General features: G+C 36.4%; 3 protein-coding genes across 3 annotated transcripts; 2 read left to right on the forward strand and 1 right to left on the reverse strand.

Annotated features, from left to right (window-relative positions):
* Window positions 1-54: 54 nt before the first annotated feature.
* LOC113280692 (putative disease resistance protein RGA3) lies at window positions 55-525 on the forward strand. Its single transcript, XM_026529284.1, has one exon. The coding sequence runs from the start codon at window positions 55-57 to the stop codon at window positions 523-525; it is 471 nt and encodes a 156-aa protein (XP_026385069.1).
* Window positions 526-529: 4 nt separating this feature from the next.
* On the forward strand, window positions 530-2,785 carry LOC113280693 (putative disease resistance protein RGA4). Its single transcript, XM_026529285.1, has 3 exons — window positions 530-1,117; window positions 1,215-1,821; window positions 1,962-2,785. The coding sequence occupies exons 1-3, from the start codon at window positions 530-532 to the stop codon at window positions 2,783-2,785; spliced, it is 2,019 nt and encodes a 672-aa protein (XP_026385070.1).
* A 3,375-nt stretch (window positions 2,786-6,160) lies between these two features.
* Window positions 6,161-10,389, reverse strand: LOC113284533 (ribonuclease 2-like). The gene is made up of 9 exons (XM_026534029.1): window positions 10,149-10,389; window positions 9,499-9,527; window positions 8,922-8,995; window positions 8,429-8,530; window positions 8,292-8,295; window positions 8,005-8,096; window positions 7,270-7,431; window positions 6,883-6,958; window positions 6,161-6,514 (listed from the first exon to the last, which is right to left on the reverse strand). Exons 1-9 carry the CDS (start codon window positions 10,352-10,354, stop codon window positions 6,471-6,473), a joined length of 789 nt encoding a protein of 262 aa, XP_026389814.1. The 5' UTR covers window positions 10,355-10,389; the 3' UTR covers window positions 6,161-6,470.
* Window positions 10,390-19,650: the final 9,261 nt, after the last annotated feature.

The raw sequence follows: 19,650 nt of genomic DNA on the forward strand, positions 1-19,650 counted from the left end.
GATTCGATACTTATTGGAAGGGAAGATGACAAATCAAAGATAATAGACATATTAATGAATAGCTCTAGCAATCAGCAGAATTATCCTATTGTTGTCATAGTTGCCATGGGAGGAGTTGGGAAAACTACACTAGCTCAGATCGTTTACAGCGATGATGCTGTAACACGTCACTTTGAATATAAGTTGTGGGTGTGTGTTTCCCAAAGTGCTAATCAGAAGGAGGTATTTAATCGGTTGTTGGAATCCATCAATCAAAAGAAGGATGACTTTTCAAGTTTGGATGTTTTGGTGAACAGTCTCAAAAAGAACCTGCAGAATAAGAGATATTTGATAGTTCTCGACGATATGTGGAATGATAAGCACAATGAATGGGACAATATGTTGAAGACTTTGTTGCTTATTGGCGCTCAAGGAAGCAAAGTGATCGTGACAACACGAAGTAATGAAGTTGCCTCCATGACGAGTTCTTTATATAGGTACAAATTGGGCAATTTGTCTGACAAAGAATGTTGGACTCTGTTTTAAAAAAATGGTTTTTGTGCCTGGAGGAATAGAGAAGACACCAAACTTGATCAAGATTGGTAAGCAAATTGTCGCAAAGTGTGGAGGAGTACCACTCGCTACAAAGATTCTTGGGGGTTTGATGCACTCTAACAGTGATGAGAATTGCTGGCAAGCAATTCTAGACAATGAGACTTGGGAGCATGTCAAAGGCGAAGAACAGGTTATAAGGGTATTGAAGTTGAGCTATGATCATCTTGCACCACAGTTAAAACAATGTTTTGCATATTGTTCACTAATTCCAAAAGGCGTCGTTATTAGTAGAAAAAGACTAATTCAACTGTGGATGGCGGAAGGCTTCCTTAATTCTTCAAGACCAAGCACAGAAATGGAGAAGGTGGGTAGTGAGTATTTCAATAGTTTATTGGAAAATTCATTCTTCCAAGATGAGCAAAAACACGAATTGGGAGATATCAAGTCATGTAAGATGCATGATCTTGTACATGATCTTGCACAATCTGTTGCTAAGAACGAATGTGCAATAAAAGATGTTAACAAGACACTACAAGAGGTAAATTGTGGAATTCGTCGAATGGTTTTGTTTGATGAGAACGAGGTCTCATCATTCCCTTAAACTATCGTCTAAGGTAAAGAAAATGCGCACGTTCATTTGTACTACACCGAAACTCATTGATAATACATATGCTATGCAGATTTTCATGAATTTCAGCAATGTACGTGTGCTGTCCTTGAGCTACAGCAAAATCAGTGAGTTACCACCATCCATTGCCAAGTTAAAACACTTACGGTACCTCAATCTTTCGAATTCTCAAATATCAAAATTACCCAACTCGTTTACTACTCTCTACAATTTGCAAACTCTGATTCTTAAAAATTGCTTCGAGCTTAGAGAGCTTCCTCGTGGCATGAGAAAGCTAACAAATTTAAGAAATCTTATAATCTGCAAAACTGGGAATGGTGAATGGATCCCCCCTATGCCATCTACGGTAAGAACTTTAAGCTCCCTGCAATATTTTCCTGTGTTTATTGTGGGAAATAAGAACAATGGATATGGTATCGAAGAGTTAAGAGACCTAAATCTACTTGGTGGTAAACTACAACTTCGTAACCTTGAGAATGTAACGGGTAGAAAAGAAGCTGAAGGAGGAAAATTAAAATGTAAACAACACATTCTAAGGTTGGAACTACATTGGACTGATAACAAAAGTTTTAGCGCAGTTTCTCGTGATGAATCTGAAGTGTTAGAAGGCCTCCAACCTCACCAGAACCTTAAAAGATTAGGAATCTACAACTATGCAGGTTCAAAGTTCCCCAGATTGATGATGAGTCCAGATAATTTGCTTTCCAACTTGGTCTTCATTACACTAGAAAATTGCAGTAAATGTGAAAGTCTTCCCCACTTGGGTTACTTCGTTTTCTCAAGGTTCTCATAATACAAGGACTTGACGCCGTGAAAAGTATTGGAAGTGAATTTTATGGTAGTGACAGTAACAATGTGTCGTATTTTCCTTCTCTGGAAGATCTCTCTATATTTCGTATGGTGAGCTTAGTAGAATGGTCACATTATGTTTTGTCAATTTCTTCAAGCTTTCCTTGCGTTCGGCAGTTGAAGATCAAGGTTTGCCGCAAGTTAATGATCATGCCAACCCGATTTCCATCTCTCAAAGTATTGGAGTTTGAAGATTGCAATGGAGAAATAGCAAGTTCATTGCTAGAATGCAACGTAACATCTCTCGCCTATGTTAAAATTGATTCGTGCAAGAAGCTTGTATTTCTTCCGCGGGAATTGCTTACTGGAAATAAAAACCTCCAGAATTTTCAGGTATATAACTGTGAAAAGCTTCAAGGAATTAATCCATACCAAGATGCTCGGGACGAGGAGGAAGAGGAGGAACAACTTCAGTTACTATCAAGCATTTCCTTGAACACTTTGATATTTTACAACTGCCTTGCTTTATTCTCTTGGCCAGATTTACGGGGATTCATTTCTCTGCGGATGTTATTTATCTATGGCTGTCAAAGTCAGCAGTGTATCCCAAGTGGTATAGAATACCTCCCCAAACTCGAACGTCTGGTGATGGGCGGGTTCTCAAAAAAGATGGACTTGTTTCCATTCCCCACAGAAGAAGGAGGAGCTTTGAAGAGCCTTTACTTCCCATCACTTCGTAACTTAGAAATATACGGATGGCCTAAACTCAGATGTCTTCGTAACTTTTGGATGCCATTAATCAAAACCACTGATGGCCAACAACAAAACCATTAGTGGCTAGCTCGGTTGGTCAGGTTACTGATTCTCAAATAGGAGATCAGCAAATCAAGTTTGTGCTCAAGAATTTGGAGATCTCATGAAATATTCCTCTTATTAAATACTTATAACTTTATTGTGGGGAATGGTTGTGGGGAATGGGCTGGGTCTCCTCAGGAAAGTAGGCTCAGTGGCTTCTGCCGCTAGCGGTAGGTTCGAGCCTACCAAAACAAAAACAAAAAAAAAGGCTTGGCCAACATTACAAGTTAATTGTGTTTTTTTTTAGCAAAGTCATAATATTAAAACCAAAAAAAAATAATTACCAGGGGACCCGAGGGTCCCAGACCCTTTAGAGAGCTAAAGGGCAGACAAAACCTCTAAAAATCTATAAAAGAATAGAAATGGACAAAACAGGCCCTTACAGACAACCGTAAAAACCTATAAAAGAATAGAAAGGACAGACACCCGTTAAACTTCAAGCATTAATACCACAAAACTCCAAGCACCCTACAGACTACTCGTGTCCGTAGCAATCCTCATTCTAGCAACATAACTTCATTTAAAATTGTGTTTATGTGACTGTAAAGGCCACGCACTTTACTATTCCTCGATGTATTACCATTAACTGATGCAATAGCCAACTTCATATTTACGAAATTCATGATTTGCCAATGGGAGTGCTTAAATAATCAGATTTCCCATGGCACCTGGATAGGAAAATCTAGTTTTGGACAGTGGGGAAAAAGTTTAACATACCAATAGAACAGTTGCAGTAGAGAAACAGACCTCGGCTAAAATAAATAGCACACTCATTCAAACACTAAACTCATGCGTCGTGCCAAAAGTTTAATCTTTATTTAAATTTTCTCCACGAAAACTCTTTCTAATTTTCGTTATACTATTTTAAATTTTCTTAATAAGTATCTTATTAACAACAATTTTATGTTTGGATTCAGAAAACTTTTTCTAATTCTCGTTATACTATTTTAAATTTTCTTAATTGAAATATCTCAAAAAGTTTTCTGAATCCAAACATAAAGTTGTCGTTAATAAGATACTTTTTTATATTAAAAAAGTTGAAGATAGTAGAAGGGGAACATTGATGCAATTATAATTTAATTCAGGAAAATGTTGTGCTAAACACCAAAAAGAGCTTAAAAGTTTTGAAATTTAACAATCAAAATTACAAAAAAAAAAAAAGAAAAAAAGATCTCACGAAAGCGTTGAATCGAAAATATATCAAATTGTCCAAGATTTTTACTGAAATCGTCGATTAAGTTTTTATTGTCTTAGTTATATCTTGTAATCAGTGAGGCATTAAGATATTAAGAATTTAAGAGTCAGACTTCCATTTTTATTTAATCGGTTTAGCAATGAAATACGAAATACTTACAGAGAATTCAAAAAGAGTCATTGGATAACAACAATATTTATAACAGAAATATTTTCGAAAATTAACGACTAGATGTAGACAATAATAACGAATAGATTTTTGCTTATAGAAAAGCGCACAAACGATTTTCCAAACACATCCTACCGAAAGCATTCTTAACGAAAACAATGATCTCCAAAACCGAAGAAATACTGTGGAAGTAAAAGAGATTTGTTCATTATGTTTCATGGATAATCAAAGTCTTGTGCAATAGTCTTGGAATTATTCGAAGAAATATTGTGGAAGTAAAAGAGGTTTGTTCATTATGTTTCATGGATAATCAAAGTCTGGCGCAATACTCTTGGGTTTATTCTAAGTGTCCACAAGAACGTCGTTCAAGCATCAGAATGACTATTGAATCTCGACCGAAAAAGTTTAGGTATTTTCAATGTTAAGATCTTGATATGATGTTTGAATAACCACTCCAAATGTTGACTTCGAGAATCAGAGCAGTCAGAAGTTAGTTTGGATATGCAATTTTAGAATAACTTTTAGAAGCAAAAAAGTTATTGTTTTTTGAAGCAAAAACAGTTTGCTTCTCACTTCTGCTTCTGGAAAGGCAGAAGCATCTCGACTTCAGGTATCCAAAGAGGCTATAGCTGTCCTGAGGAACCACATATGCTAGATGATGCTATGATGTCTAAAGAACAAGAAGAATAGTTAACAGCTCTGCGCGAAAACTTGATACTTAAAGCCAAATTAAAGAAATTATTGCACTGCTTGAGATCACAAATACAAACATTGTCCTCGAAGAATTAGTGGACTCTCAAAACCCGGTTGCAAGACTTATATGCACTTCTACAGTTAATACGGAAGAATCCACGTCGAGAAAGCACTTCAGGAAATGTCCTAGGTGGTTTTTTGTGGAGCGGACAGATCAAGTGTAAGAGAGAAAGCACTTCAGAAAATGTCCTAGGTGGTTTTTTATGGAGCGGACAGATCAAGTGTAAAAGCTGATTGATTAATTTAATCCTCGTTCAATTTTATGTTTTGGTTTGGTGTCCTAAGTGTTTTATGTTTTAGTTTGGTGTTATGTTTATTAGGTCAAGAAAATTTCTTTATATATGCACCATTACTATTGCGTTAATTTGAACTTTCTTATTTTGGAACAAACCACGTTAGATTTGAGCTGTCTTATCTACATTGGAGGATTAAAAGCAATTATATTGGATTAAAGCTAATTTGTAATTCAATTAAAACTAAGTGAAAGGTTTGTCAATAGATGACTACCATGTCGCTAGAATTCTTTATATCAACTCAGTCACATTTTTACCGTTGAATCCATGACGGTTATGATGCATTACCTATCCTAGGAATGTAGGAATTGATACATACCCCCATCACCATTTCTTCTACGAACGTTGTAAAAATATTCCAAACGTTGTAAAAATATTCCGTCATTCACAATTAACCAACATATTTTGATGACCGCAGATTTGGGTATCCTTGGAGGAGGATGAACCCCTGTGAGGCATTGGTATCTGAAATGCAAGAGAGGTTCAGGAAATTTTGGTCGAAAAAGGTGTAATTTTGGATTAGAGAATGAAAATTGTTGAATTTATAGAAGTTGGGATTATAGCTGTCCGACTAAATGATTATCGGATCAATGCAACCTGAGCAAACACCTAAATTAGAGAATTTGCCCATCCAATTTATGTGTTTGTCAGCCCCTCTTTGGGGTGCGGATAGGCGAATCTGCTCGTTTGCCCACCCTGTTGTCTCGGCCATTATTTGGCTTACTAAAGATGCAAGTTGTCAGCCAAGAGAGGGATGGCAAATGGGAGAAGCCTAAACAACATTGTTTTAGATTTTCTATCAAGGGACACGGAAAGTTTTGGTGGATACCTGTCTAAATTATACCGCAGCAGCAGCAGCAGCAGCCTGAGCAATACTGAAATTGTTTGAAGTCATATTTGGACTACCAAACATCAAATCACCACCAACACCTTGGCTCTTTCAACTGCAATGTAATATATGTTTTCTTAATTTTTATAACAAATGGTAACATTCAAAATACAATTTCTATAACAAACAGATATATGTTTCCTTCTCATGCATATACTGATTAAAGAAAGTTTTGTTTGTACTTTTCTGATCAATATCAGTTGATCAAAAAGCAACATCATATTCTAAATTGTTTTAATACTTCAAAATATTTACAGAAAGTTTTATTACATCAATGATTACAGAGTGGCTACTGATCCACGCCCTTCACCCAAATCATGATGCATTGCCTCGTAATCAAGCTCAGGATGAGAATACTTCACCATATTATGTATCCATATTAAGTGACCATGGAAGTGCAGACTCATGTCCTGTAAAATAAGATATAATTAGTAAAGCAGTCTCAGGTTTCTTTTCCTTCTTTCTATTTTCAGACACAAAATTCACAAGGACAACAGTAAGACGTGAAACGTAGGTGTTTAAGTAGGATAATGGTGGGGTTTAACATTTCAAGTCCACAATTAATATATGGTCTCTATTCTTGAATCGTATTCTACAAAGTAACACCATATTATGTATCCACATTGGCACAATAATGAAGGTTTACCAATCATAACTATTCTTATTAAAGCATGAAATGAAAAGGCAACTTTTCCCTCGAACACTGTAAAACCTAAATAGAGGGGGTTTACGTCATTACCCAATAATAAAGAGGAAATGATGAATCTAGAAAACTTACCCATCGGCCTGCGTTCTGGCATGCTCACGTATTTGGGGCATGACCTATGCTTTTCATTCATTATGCAGTCGCGAGGCTGTTGAAAACAATTGAAACAATTTCAAGAGATAAGTGGCACCCCACGACAATGAAAACGACAATGAAGATTGGACTCTTATAAATACATGAGCAAATTGATTTTTCATTCAAAATCCTGTTTTGGATTGTTTCTGAAGAACACAGTCAGAAAATATGCATATATATATGCATGTAATCAAGGGTTCCTTTGGCTATGTACAGAAGGATGAACAACAAAAAGCTTGTATATATGAAAAAACCAAGATGAAAGGAAAGTACGCTAAAATCATTGGGGTAATGCGAAACAACATCAGGACTGGATGAGCAAACCTTGAAATCTTTGTAAAAGCATAAGCGAAGCTCCTCTATGGCACCATGTGAGCAAACCACCTGAGGAGTTGCTCCAAAAGCATTTTGAACGGCTGAAACAATGCCTCCCAAGGGATATTTCTCAGAATTTGAAGGTACATATCCTTCGGCAGCCAAAATTGCCTGGTGACAAATATTTAAGCTCAAAATTAGCCAAATCATAAAACTTGCAGGGAAGTCATACTTGCCTGGGTAAGCATTTCGTAAGAAGTAAACTTTCGCACATGTCTACCAGCTAGACCAAGCCTTGATCAGGCCAGTCAACTATCTGAGTTTCGGTGAAGTATTTAGTGCTTAGCTAGCTATGAATAATTCAGTTATCTGCACCCTTTTTTTTAAAAAATTCTGCATGGAACCAACATGACCTACTTGAGATGATCTAAGGGTTTCTCTATGGGAAGGATGTTCTCTGCCTGCTAATCAATGGAGATGATCTTTGCAAAAATCATATTGTTCTAATCTTTTAACACCATCATCCTTAACTTGGAAATCAACTATAAGAAAAAGTTTACATTGCTGTTGATTTCAAAAGAACAGATGATAACACAAGACGTTTAAAATGGTAAAATTATTGTACAAGTTGTCCCTCAGATCATAGTGATCTTAGACAGATAAGTGGGGATGTGGGATCATAGCAAGATTCAAAAAAAGCACGGACAAGAAAAGGAAGTAATAGCCAGCTTTTTGAATACCTACCGTGACGTTATACTTGAAGTAAACACTGAGAGTTGTTGTGAAGTACTGGTATTCATCATGAACTACTGGAGAAGAACATGTGCCATGCTTTTCTGTAATAACAAGGTTGGACAGAGAAGTATAAGATTACGATAGAAAGCTTATTTGTTTTTTACATTACATATAGGTACACTTTCTTATTGTGAATACATTTCATACGCAAGCATATGCGCATGAACATGCATAGACGCATAATCAAAGAGATACATTGAAGAATGAACTTGTCTTGGATGAGAACAGAGCCTTACCCCACTGTAGATTTGTGTCCCCGCAGATACATTCATGGTACAGTCATAACGGGAGAAAAAAGAATTAGCTAACAGCATAGAATAGACAAAGATGCAAATTTAATCAAATAGCCAACTTGTTTATGCATATCAATCACCTCATGGGCCCAGAAGAGTCCTCTTCCACCACTGCAGGTCGATGGCTTTCCACAGCTTAAGGACGGCCAATACTTGTCTAGATCTTTGCGCAATGATGAGATCTAGACGAAGAAAACCAGACATATGTATAAGTAACTCTGTAATAAGCTATACGAACTCAGAAATAGACAGTCTACTTTTCTACATATAGGAACTATATGCGCTATTTGATCAGATAGGTTGTAATTTTAAATGCGTAAACTATTTAAGAAAGTTCTCATAATAATTAATCGCCTTTTTGTTTATCGTCTTCTGCAATCTTTTGACCAAGCTTTACCCGCAGAGTCTATATAGTTTCACCAAAATGAGCTCAATTGCTTCAAAATTCTCTCATATGTGTTTCTCTACTTATGCTTTGGGATTCTGAAATAACTCACCCCTACTCAACACACACACACATGCGCAAAAGAAAAAAATGACACTTAAACCGAAAGCAAGAGACAGAATAAATACCAATTTCTCATCAAATCTAGTTTCGGTGCAACATGCTGGCCAGGTTCCATCATTGTAGTCAGGCCAGAGTCCATCTGTCACATAAGAAAATACATAACAAAGACTAAAATGAAGAAATGACACATGAGAAATTCGTTCGCAAACATAATTAAGTATACATGCTGAGCGATAAACAACAATGACGGTCAGTTTTTCAGTGCTAAAACAGAACAACAATACTCAAAGAGGATGAAAGTTGAGTTCTGGTAAAAGGCTCAATACTAATGCATTACAATGTCATGAGTTTCCTAGATCATGACAAATTACTAATACTTTTCCTACATTTTAACCTATTATGCTATAAGACTTGGTCTACTAACAAAGCATTCCATCTCTGTTCTGCAATGGATCATGTAAGCAGCATACAATGTTGTTTAAGTTAAGTTATTAAGACTTGGTCTACTAACAAACCAGTCCATCTCCGTTCTGCAATGGGTAACCTAAGCAGCATACAGACTTCAGAAGACAGACTATACAATCATTAAGCACGATATTCATATTTGTCATTGTAAAAACTAAACCCCAAAAGCACACTTACGGATGGTGAACTCTGTTGGTCCATTATCACTGCAAAATAGACAAAAAACTGGATCTAAGTGAAAACTACTAAATGCAAGAGATCCAATAACAAATGAAATTAAGTAAGCATTACGATAACATAAACAGCAACAAGATTACTGGAAAGGAAACAATAAGATTCCCTATCATAATATCAACTTTTCCTCGATCTAGGCTTTACTTAAAATCCTAATCCATCACCCTAAATTCCCCCAAAATACAGTACTTATGATTCACACTATAACAATGACAGAGAACTATTTCCCCAATTGACAAACACAATCTTGTTACAGAACAATTTGAACAAACTTCTGTACAAATTTATGATCATCCATGACCATCACCTATACGGAAAATAGTCAAAATACCCAAATAGGAATTTCTATACAAAAACTTAAAGATTCGAATCTATCTTAATTTTTCAATCAAATGCCAAATCAAACCCATGAATCAAACGATCATGCAATCAATTCTAACCAAACAGAAACAAAAATCTGTTTAAGAAAACCCCAAAAAATCTTCCCTACAACTCGTACCAATTATTCAACAGAAAAATAAAATAAAATTAAAACCCATGAAAGGAAAAGCAAAAATAAAAGAAACCCAGAAAAAAAAATCAGGTGAATTTACCTTCTGCAACAACCATTACCAGCACAGCAATGTCTAGTATGTTGACAAATAGTACCAGGCCATTGAAGAGATAAAGCAAAGTAATCAAACTCTCTTTGTGCACTCAATAAACTTCTGCTTCTACTTCTACCATCAATTTCGACGAACAAACAAGAACCCAATACAATTAAGAGAACAGAGACAAAAAGAGTTTTAGAGAAAGCCATGGATGGATTGGATTGGATATCTGAGTTCAGTTGTGTTCTTCAGAATATATATAGGTTGAGAGAGGACTTTGAAGCGAAGGAAAGGTCAAACTGGTCAAATTTGGGCTTGACTGGGTACATAATGTCGATAATACCCTTATTGGTTTCGTGAGAGGTTAGAGATAGCGACAAGAAAGTGGGAGCGTAACGTGAAGGGACTGAAAAGGTATATAAAGTAGAATATACGTTTCTAATAAGATTCTGTTGTTAAGAAAAAACTGTTACATGGATTGTGCCATAAAAGCTGTGTTAAAGAGTGAATAACTGTGGGTTACATATGGTAATTACTGGGACCCACATGGGAAATCCATTCCTACAACACTTGTGAAGATTATGCCTAGAGCACTTAAGTTTTCTGACTTTAATAATGAGAGTTAATGGTGCATGACACTGTATGAGACCAGTGAGCTGAGTTCGTTAATAGTTCAAAAAGGAATTCACGCATGATGTTTTTGAAATCATAAGTAGCGAAAGACTAAGTTTGATTTTAAGCATGTGAGTTTTGGAAATCGAAAGAAAAAATAATTTGCTTCATAAAAAATTGTTCTTTTCTTTATTTATTTAATTTTTTTTAATTAATATTATTACATAATTAATTAATTGGAAACCTAACAAGCTAAGCTCCAAGCACCGTACTATTACATTAGTTGAACAGATTGTCGTGCTAGGCTACTAGCGAGTCTCATGAGAAACAAGGACAAGGAGCCGAAACGGATAGTGTGGCTAATATCTCTGTGAGGGGGACAATCTAACTCTAACGTCCATGTCAAACTCTGTAATATTGCACCATCTGGGACCCGAAGCTGGGACCTCCTGAAGCGCATGAAACCTCTGAGGAGGACATAAAACCAGCTGAACTACAAACCGGTTTTTCTTATTACTTCTGGAAGTCATTCTGTAATTGTGCTCTTAAACTAACTTCTGATTCTTTTACTCTAAGAAATCAAAAAATAATTTTAAAAGTGTTTTCAAAACTGGTTAAAATTATTCAAATAAAAAAAATCCAATAATTTTTATTTAGATCATTTTTATGTGTCATGAATAACTTACAAGATCCTGCTACTAATAGGATGCAAACATAGAAGGCGTTGTTCCACCTCCCATTCAGTTGTGGACAGATGTCAGAAGATCGCATGAGTAGTGTCCACCTAAAACAATCACTATAAAAGCCAATTTGGATGTTATTTGGCGGAGTAGCTGCTCTTCTTATACCGAGTGGATGATAACAAGGATCATCCTGGGTTGTCAATCAACGAACTAAAAATTAGAGCTCATACCAAATTTGTTACATAGAACAGAAGACGATTTATGTAGGATGAATGCTATCGATTTTGCACGATTCATGTGTTGGGATTTAATTATAATTAAATATTACGTAATACAATTGCGGTTAATTTTTAACTAAATGTTGGACTTAAAACCTAATTTCGATTTTAACATTAATTTAAAGATAGTATTCATTAATATAAAAATTACATTAGAAATATTTATATTAAATTACACCCATTTTCCCAACCACTCCCCTCATTGTTTCCTCCCACATAATTAAAGATCTTAGTCATGTTTTGTGGATCAAGAGTGTTGTTCAATATATCAGTGATTAAGTCGATTTGATACTGACTTGGTGGGTGAGTCTCTTCAGAGTCATCATAACCTTGAAAAGTGACGGATCCACTAGGGCGGAGGGGACACGATAGCAATCTTGAAGTACACGATCGTGAAATTCTGATGTGGTTGAGACAATTGGGGTAAACATAGTAGATTCCCTAACTGCTTCAATGTTCAATCCAACGCTAGGAGTCGTAGTGTCGGAAGGAAATTGGCTAAACAAGCCTCCAGTAGTTGTATTCATGTTGATGACTTTATCACCTCCACGTACGTGAGTATCTAACGCCACATTTGGAATACAACTGTCTACACCATATTCTGCATAGAACAACTTCTCGAACTTCTTTGGTTTCTTTCATTTCCAAGACTTTCGTACCTCAACCACCGGGACTTGAGCGTATACTGGAGGTCGTACCTCTACCATCATGATCGGAATATCCCGATATAACATCTACCCCTTAGTATAGATAAGTCTGTTCGACTTCATCACGAATAATCAGAACAATAACAATATTTCTAGATATACATAGAGTCTATATACGTTCCAAGAAAATAGTAGCTTAGTCGACGACGAACCCGCTTGACTAGGATATGAAAATGTGTTGGCCATCACTGGTGGAGGTTGGGAAGGAAATGACAATTATCACCAAGATGCATCTTAGCTAAAGTTGGGAAATTCATCCGACCCAAATTCTGCGGTTGCATAGTATTATTGGCCTTGAAAATAATGTTAAACCATTTCTAGTACTTGTCTCTTGGACGCCCTAGTCATATTTTCGTGTTTGCTCTAAATCTTCTAACAATGATTCGAAAAAACCAATTAACACCATTAAGCTAGCATTTGGAAATAGACATTGGCATATTGTCCACCACTAAAAAACACGCTCGAGCTCCGCATAATATTTAGGGTACAAATAATGTCTATTATCTAACCTGTTTTAATTCACTTTCCTAGAATAACTAGAATAACGTTGTAAAAAAACTTTGCAATCCAACAACTTTTAATCCTTATGTTTTTATTTTTCTATATGCTTGATTTTCTTGTAGATCATTTGAGTATAAAGGAAGTTTTTCTTTCCATCTATCTTTCGACTCCCATTTTAGTCTGTCAAATGGAAGTAAATTTCCACAAAGGTAAACTTCTAGGTGCTAATGTGTTGAAAATTTGATTTTTTTTCTTTGAATTCACCATTTTTGAAAAAGCTTGGCTGGCATAGAAATAGTATGAATAAAATGTCGGCGGCGTACATACATGCATAGTATTGATACTATTTTTATGTTAGGTAACAATATCCCCCATTGTGAAATAAATGTCGGAGTTTTGTTCAATCAAAAAATCCGTGCCGATATAAAAGTTACTTTTTACCTACCACAGAATATTCTACGGAATTTGATACGGGCATGGTTCACTCCTAACTTTACCATGCCATTACTACCAAAAAAAAAACATATAGGAAATAGTGTCTTTGAAAGTTAAATGCCGGCGTGGTTGATTTATTTATCGACCAAGCTGACATTAGGTTCCGGCGTAAAACCTTATGTAAATAGCATGTCGGCACCAGCGCTTCCGGCGTTGTTTTCCAAGAAAATTCTATGCCGGAATCTCTTCAAATTTGGTACATTTTTAGCATGCCGGAACATTAGTTGAGCACGCCGGCACTGGTTTTCGGCGTTGTCTTTTTAGAAATTTGTATGCCGAAGAGTTAGTCGTGCATGTCGGAACTATGATCCGGCATATTAATTTAATTTTGTTTGGAACTAATTTTATTTTATTTTCTTTCGTTCCTTAGGTTGTGACATATATTGATCCAACAAATTCCAAACTTCTTGGTCCGGATACGTCCGAATACTATAAAATGCCTCCGGTATATTACCAAAGAATACTTTTCACCTATTTTTTTGAAATTTACGTGGGATTGTTTATAATGAACCTTATACTCTCCCGTGTTTGTCCTAATGTAGGGAATAACAGATAAAAAGAAAGCAATTGTTTGGGTTAAAGAGACGGCTCTTAAGCACATGTACATGCGTGTTTTTGTGAGGAATACCCAAGGTTCAAAGCATCGTTTTGAGATGGCTTGCGAGACAAGTGAGAATACAAGAAGAATAATATCCACAAGAGAAAAGATTATGTATATCCAAAGAAGATTAATGTATACAAGTGATAGACACATTTTTGTGTCTAATTTGTCCTCAATGTCCGTATTGTTGGAACTCTATTTTTGTACTAATATTGTGTTTTTATGTATTTTTAGGAAATAAACATTTTTGAAAAATTCGGCTCGAAAAGTTGATTTTGGCACCCGGAGGATAAGTGTTATTCGGACTCTCGCTTTTGGATAAGGGGTAACCTAATTACTAAGGGGCACCCCCGGGTCACCCCAAGGCATCTGCTATTCGCACCCCTACTCTGGATAGGGGGCTACCAGTTTCTTCCCCATTTGAATCGAATTTGGCGGGAAATTCTTTCACGTCTGCATGAATTTTGGATTCGAACTCTCGGGCAGTTTTAAAGAGATTCAACAATGTAAATCATTTGGGCTGGACTTGGTAGAGCAAAACAGCGTTAGTTTAATCAATTGGATCAACTGAATTGGGCTGGACCGAGTGAAACGGAGCTCAACAGGGAACTGCAGTAAAGAAGAAATATTTCATAGAATATTTGATTCGATGCGTATTGCATGGGACAAGATTTTCTCCTTTACTCAAAAAAATTTGTCCCTATTAAATCAGGATAAAAAAGGAAAGACAGCTTAGAAGACGCAAAGAAGAGTAAGAAAATATTCTCGTATCTGCCAGTTTTGAAGAGAAATTATATGGAGTTAACTCGAAATATTTCAATGCCTGTCGAGTATAAATAGAGTCCTTGGAGGTCAGATAAAGGGGTGTTGAGAGTTGGGAGTAGAGAGGAGAGCACTGTAGAGGAAGAATCCATCATTTTTCTCTGTTGTTGCTGCTGCCATTGATGAAGATGAAGAACACGAAGAACATACAGCCAAAAAAACCGTCGTTCTTCAACAGTGACAACGACCAGTCCCTGTGGGTCGTAGTCAGCTACGCAGACAACAGCAGTATTCTTTTATCGTTCTTTGTAACGGTGTTTGCAACAATTATAAACGTTGCAAACACCCGATTTTCATCATTTTCTCTTTATTTCATCACTGTGAACCATTTTTGAGCCATAAATAATTATTTTGAGAGCATTTTTACTATGATGAGTAAACCCCAACACTGGGACGACGGAGGAGGCCGAGCTTCATACATGGGTAATTTAATTAATTCTTTTTAAGATTTTGCATTAAAAATTAATTGAAATATGATTTGATTAAATTGGGTGTTATTTGATTAGATGGGTCATGCTTAGCTTAGGTGATTTGATGTTCCATGCTTAACATTTACAATCAATTTTTTGAGATCTACTTTGGCAAAATAAGAGTCCATAAAACTTATGTTTTGAGCGATTATTGTCGAGAATAATTCATTGATCCCTATTTTATGAAGATTGGCCGAATCATTAGTCCCAGTACCTCTCACCATTGTTAATATTTTATTGTATATATTTAATTTTTTTATTAAGTCTAAAAAAATTATCCTTCACAAATCCGAGAGTTTGAACCTTCATTATTACAACCACAATCCACGAAAAATCTTTAATCAACAAGACTCATACGAGGAAGGATAACTGCCCATTTAAGCTTGTATTTCATTTAAAAGACAAGGGATGGGATTGTATGGTGTGGTGTGGTTCGGCTTCCATAACCACCGAGATCCGGAAGATTTTGTTGGTCACTCCCTAGTTGCGAAGCTAAAACCTCATGAATTTGAGGATGTAAAGAGAATGACCAAAGCATGTATCAAACCAAGAGTTGGTCACTCCCTAGTTGCGAAGCTAAGTACAAATTATAACGCACAAGAAACTATTAGAAAGGTGGAATGGGAAGGTACGAGCGTTATGCAAGAATTTGAGAAAATAGTTTAGGATCACAACTACACGCATATCATTAAAAGAGGGCCAGACAACAAACCCTTCAAATATTCATTTCGTATCCTTTACTTGCCTAATTGGCTCATACATGTTTCGGTGTACTTATGATGGATTGCACCTATAAGACAAACAAATACAATATGCCGTTGTTCAACATCGTGGGGCAAACATCGGACAAGGTATCATTCACAATGGCTTGGTGTTTAATGGAGAACGAACATGATTATAATTATAATTGGGCATTACGACAATTGAATTTATTCTTCCGTGAAAATCATCTCTCGAGGGTCATCATAATCTATAATGATGACTCGTTAATGAATGCGATATCCGTCGTCTTCCCGGATGCACAAAATTTCCTATATACATATCATATACGTCAAAATGTGATAAAAGCTTGTCATGATTTGTTTGAACCCTCTAAGGAGGATATTAAGAAGATAATGATTGCTCAACTTGAGGAAGAAGTTTGGACGAAGAAACTATCATCCGAAGAAGAAGAAGAAAATATAGGAATGATTAAAGAGCGGGTGGACAAGGAATACGATGAAAATCATAAAAAGTGGTTGGAATTTCAAAGGAATTGGGAGAAAGTTTATCGGTCTCTTACCGAGGATACGTACCAAAATAATTTGAACATATTTATTGCCAATTGGAACGAAGTGTATCCAAGTGTCGTCTCGTACTGTCGGAAGCAATGGTTGGATAAGTACAAGGAAACATTTGTGCGTGCATGGAAAAACCAGTATAGACACTACGGGAATGAAGCAACTAGCATAGCGGAGTCCGCTCATGGGAGATTTAAAGATCTCATCGAGTCTAACCAAGGAAACGTGGTTACAGTCACCAAGGTAATGGAGCAATACCTCTTGAGTGATATCGATAGGATCAATAAGGATTTTGAGAAAAGCTCGATGGAAATGACGACTCGATTTCTTCAGTATGGTAAGTTGCTACTAGGAATAGAATTTAACGGAGTCAAACGATGCCATTTGTTATACGTGGGAGTAGGTTCTATACCAAGGTATTTATAAATGACTCTTCTAGGGTTTAGGTTCCAAGTATTAACTCTCTTTTTATAAAGAAAAACTCAACTGCTAGTTTTTTTGAAATCACATGTGCCGGCATTGAAGTTAATATGAACTGAGATGCAGGAACCAGTTTCCGGTATTGATTACTGCTAAATATCCATTCCAGTACTTGATTTTTTTTTACAGAGATTGGGACAAATCTGCATTGAATGCCGGTATGGTTTCAACACCAGCATACAACGCCGGAATACACTACTTGGCAGTGATTATATTTCTGCGGCCATGCCGTTACCTGTGAATTTCAAAAAAAAACGGTTAGTTTTTTGAAAAATAAGACCGTTGGAGCTTCATTCTATATAATACCCCCATATTCCTTTGGAAAAATTTACATAAAGCAACCACCAAATAATAAAAATCCTACTCTCAAGAAAGCAATCCTCAAAAAATAGATCAAGCAAGCACAATTCAAGATTCACAAGCTATGGGAGATTCATCAACAAGCTCTATTTCCAAACCACCATCAAGCTCTACCTGCAAAGTAAGTAGATTCAACATTACTAACAATATATGGACAATTAAAATATTCTATACTAGGACATATCACTAATATAATCTTCTCTTACAGACTCATCATTGCAGCTGTCAAATTTGCAAGTCACCTTCTCATATAGCCATAGGTTGTCCTTTTATTTATTCGAAGTGTAGAAATTGTGATGGGACACGCCGGTTATGGATTGCAAAAACTGATGATGCTGAAAATGGAAGGATCTTTCTAAGGTGTTTGAATCACCCAAAATGCGAAGAGTTTCAATGGTTATACGAAGCTGTTGAACTATCGGAATCAAGAGAAAAACACAAAGGCCAAGGCAAGCCTATTGATGGGTGTGATGGGTGTTATATGAAGGGAAAGGAATATATTGAAAGAGAAGATGAACCAATGAATATGGTCCTTGACACCGACATTCCAGACGATGTCTTCGAAGATATTCGCGAAAGGCTCAAAGGTTCTGCAATTGTCGAAAAGGGATAGGTTACTAAATAGGAGATCATCTTAAACCAAAATACTCAATTAGCATGTTTTTTAGTATGTTTTAATTTAAAGTTTCGTGTTTTTTAGTCTGTTTTAATTTAAAGTTTCAAATATAATGTAATAGATTATCTAGGAACGAAATAAAAAGAACATTCGTAACAGATCTACAATCAATCCCGACATTGTATCTGAAGGGTTTACATAGTGTTGGCATTCAAAGATATCTTGTTTACCATGCCGGTTTTCTGCAAAACTATCCAAGTTTCAAAACATCAGAATTCCATCATGGATTTGTATAAATATTTCCATGTCGGCACTGTTCAAATTCTATACAGGAACTTGGACCATTTCATCCCCACTTTCTGGCATGGTTTTATAATTATGTATCTACGCCGGCAACAGTGCCGACACCTTGGTGAAAAGAAAACTTACAAATATAAAAAAACATTTTACAAGAATTGTAAACATTTTCAACATAAACCAAACAATTATATTGTGCTTAAATGTTCTTAATCCTGGTATCATAAACCAAAGTAAACCAAACAACTAAAGAGTCCATCCAAAAACAAGTTCGAAATTGTTGAAAACGTAACAACCACCATCCAAATGAAGAAACACAAGTAAAGTGCTTATCACTTTGTCTTTTGCTTCTTGGGCGCGACCACCTTCCTCGTTTCCCTGAAAAAAGCTTTTGCATTAGGGTCTCCCATTTTATCATTATTTTCCTCGACTTCCTTCATTTCTTCAAGGGATATCACCTTTCATTTCTCGTACTTGCAACCAAACATGTTCTTCAACTTTCCAAGTCGACGTCACTAGTTTCATACATGCATCCAATACATAATTAGTATACCTATGATAATATAATATTATGTGTACATTAATTGACTTTGCAATTAACAATACTTACAAACAATCCAATGGTCTTCTGAAGTTCGGCCATCATAGGTGGTGCCTCTGTAGGAGTTGGAGCAGGATCTGTTGGTGGTGCCTCTGGGGTGGAACTTCGACGTCGTCCGGACGCAAGAAAAAAGGATGTGACCCTTCCCGGTAAACATGTAATCGGGGTGGGCTTCATCACTGTTTTCTGCAAGCTCCCAGTTACTAATATCTACCAAACGACGGGGTTCCCTATCCCTCCAATGTGTTGGTTCTTGAATGGATCATACTCTACCCTCAACTTCATCTTAGTTGAAAAGCTCAGAGAACGGTCAACTTCGTACCTTTCAAGAGAGGCTGTCTCGGGATAAGGCAATTGCTTATATCTAAGCTGTCGTATGACACGTCGGGGATCAGCCATAACGTATCACTTTGGGTGGAATAACGGTCCATTGTAAAATGCAACGTTATTACACCTCAAAATTTGGCGGTTCTCTATATCCTCCTTGTAAGGGTCGAACATAACCTCTTTGGCAGTCATCGCGTCCAGAGCCAATCTCATATTTATCAATCGATGATTTTTACCAGGCTTCGGAATATTGTTGAACTCGTATCTCTTCTCTCTAGGCTCCTCGGGTTCGGAAAGGTTTTTGATCTTCAAGAAGGGGTAGTTCGTGAACAATGTTGGAAAGTGTTCATAAGCCCACACCTATACCAATGTGGA

Source organism: Papaver somniferum, chromosome 5 (genome assembly GCF_003573695.1).
Source record: "Papaver somniferum cultivar HN1 chromosome 5, ASM357369v1, whole genome shotgun sequence".
Classification (NCBI taxonomy): Eukaryota; Viridiplantae; Streptophyta; class Magnoliopsida; order Ranunculales; family Papaveraceae; genus Papaver; species Papaver somniferum.

Bases quoted from the DNA above. Each gene is read 5' to 3' on its own strand.
- LOC113280692 (XM_026529284.1), top strand. From the start codon at position 55: ATGAATAGCTCTAGCAATCAGCAGAATTATCCTATTGTTGTCATAGTT.
- LOC113280693 (XM_026529285.1), top strand. From the start codon at position 530: ATGGTTTTTGTGCCTGGAGGAATAGAGAAGACACCAAACTTGATCAAG. The intron at 1,118-1,214 runs GTCTCATCATTC...TATGCTATGCAG, and splicing joins TTTTGTTTGATGAGAACGAG to ATTTTCATGAATTTCAGCAA. The intron at 1,822-1,961 runs GTTCAAAGTTCC...TCATAATACAAG, and splicing joins AGGAATCTACAACTATGCAG to GACTTGACGCCGTGAAAAGT.
- LOC113284533 (XM_026534029.1), bottom strand. From the start codon at position 10,354: ATGGCTTTCTCTAAAACTCTTTTTGTCTCTGTTCTCTTAATTGTATTG. The intron at 7,432-8,004 runs GTAGGTATTCAA...ATTTGTCACCAG, and splicing joins ACTTCAAGTATAACGTCACG to GCAATTTTGGCTGCCGAAGG. The intron at 6,959-7,269 runs GTTTGCTCATCC...TGTTTTCAACAG, and splicing joins GCTTTTACAAAGATTTCAAG to CCTCGCGACTGCATAATGAA.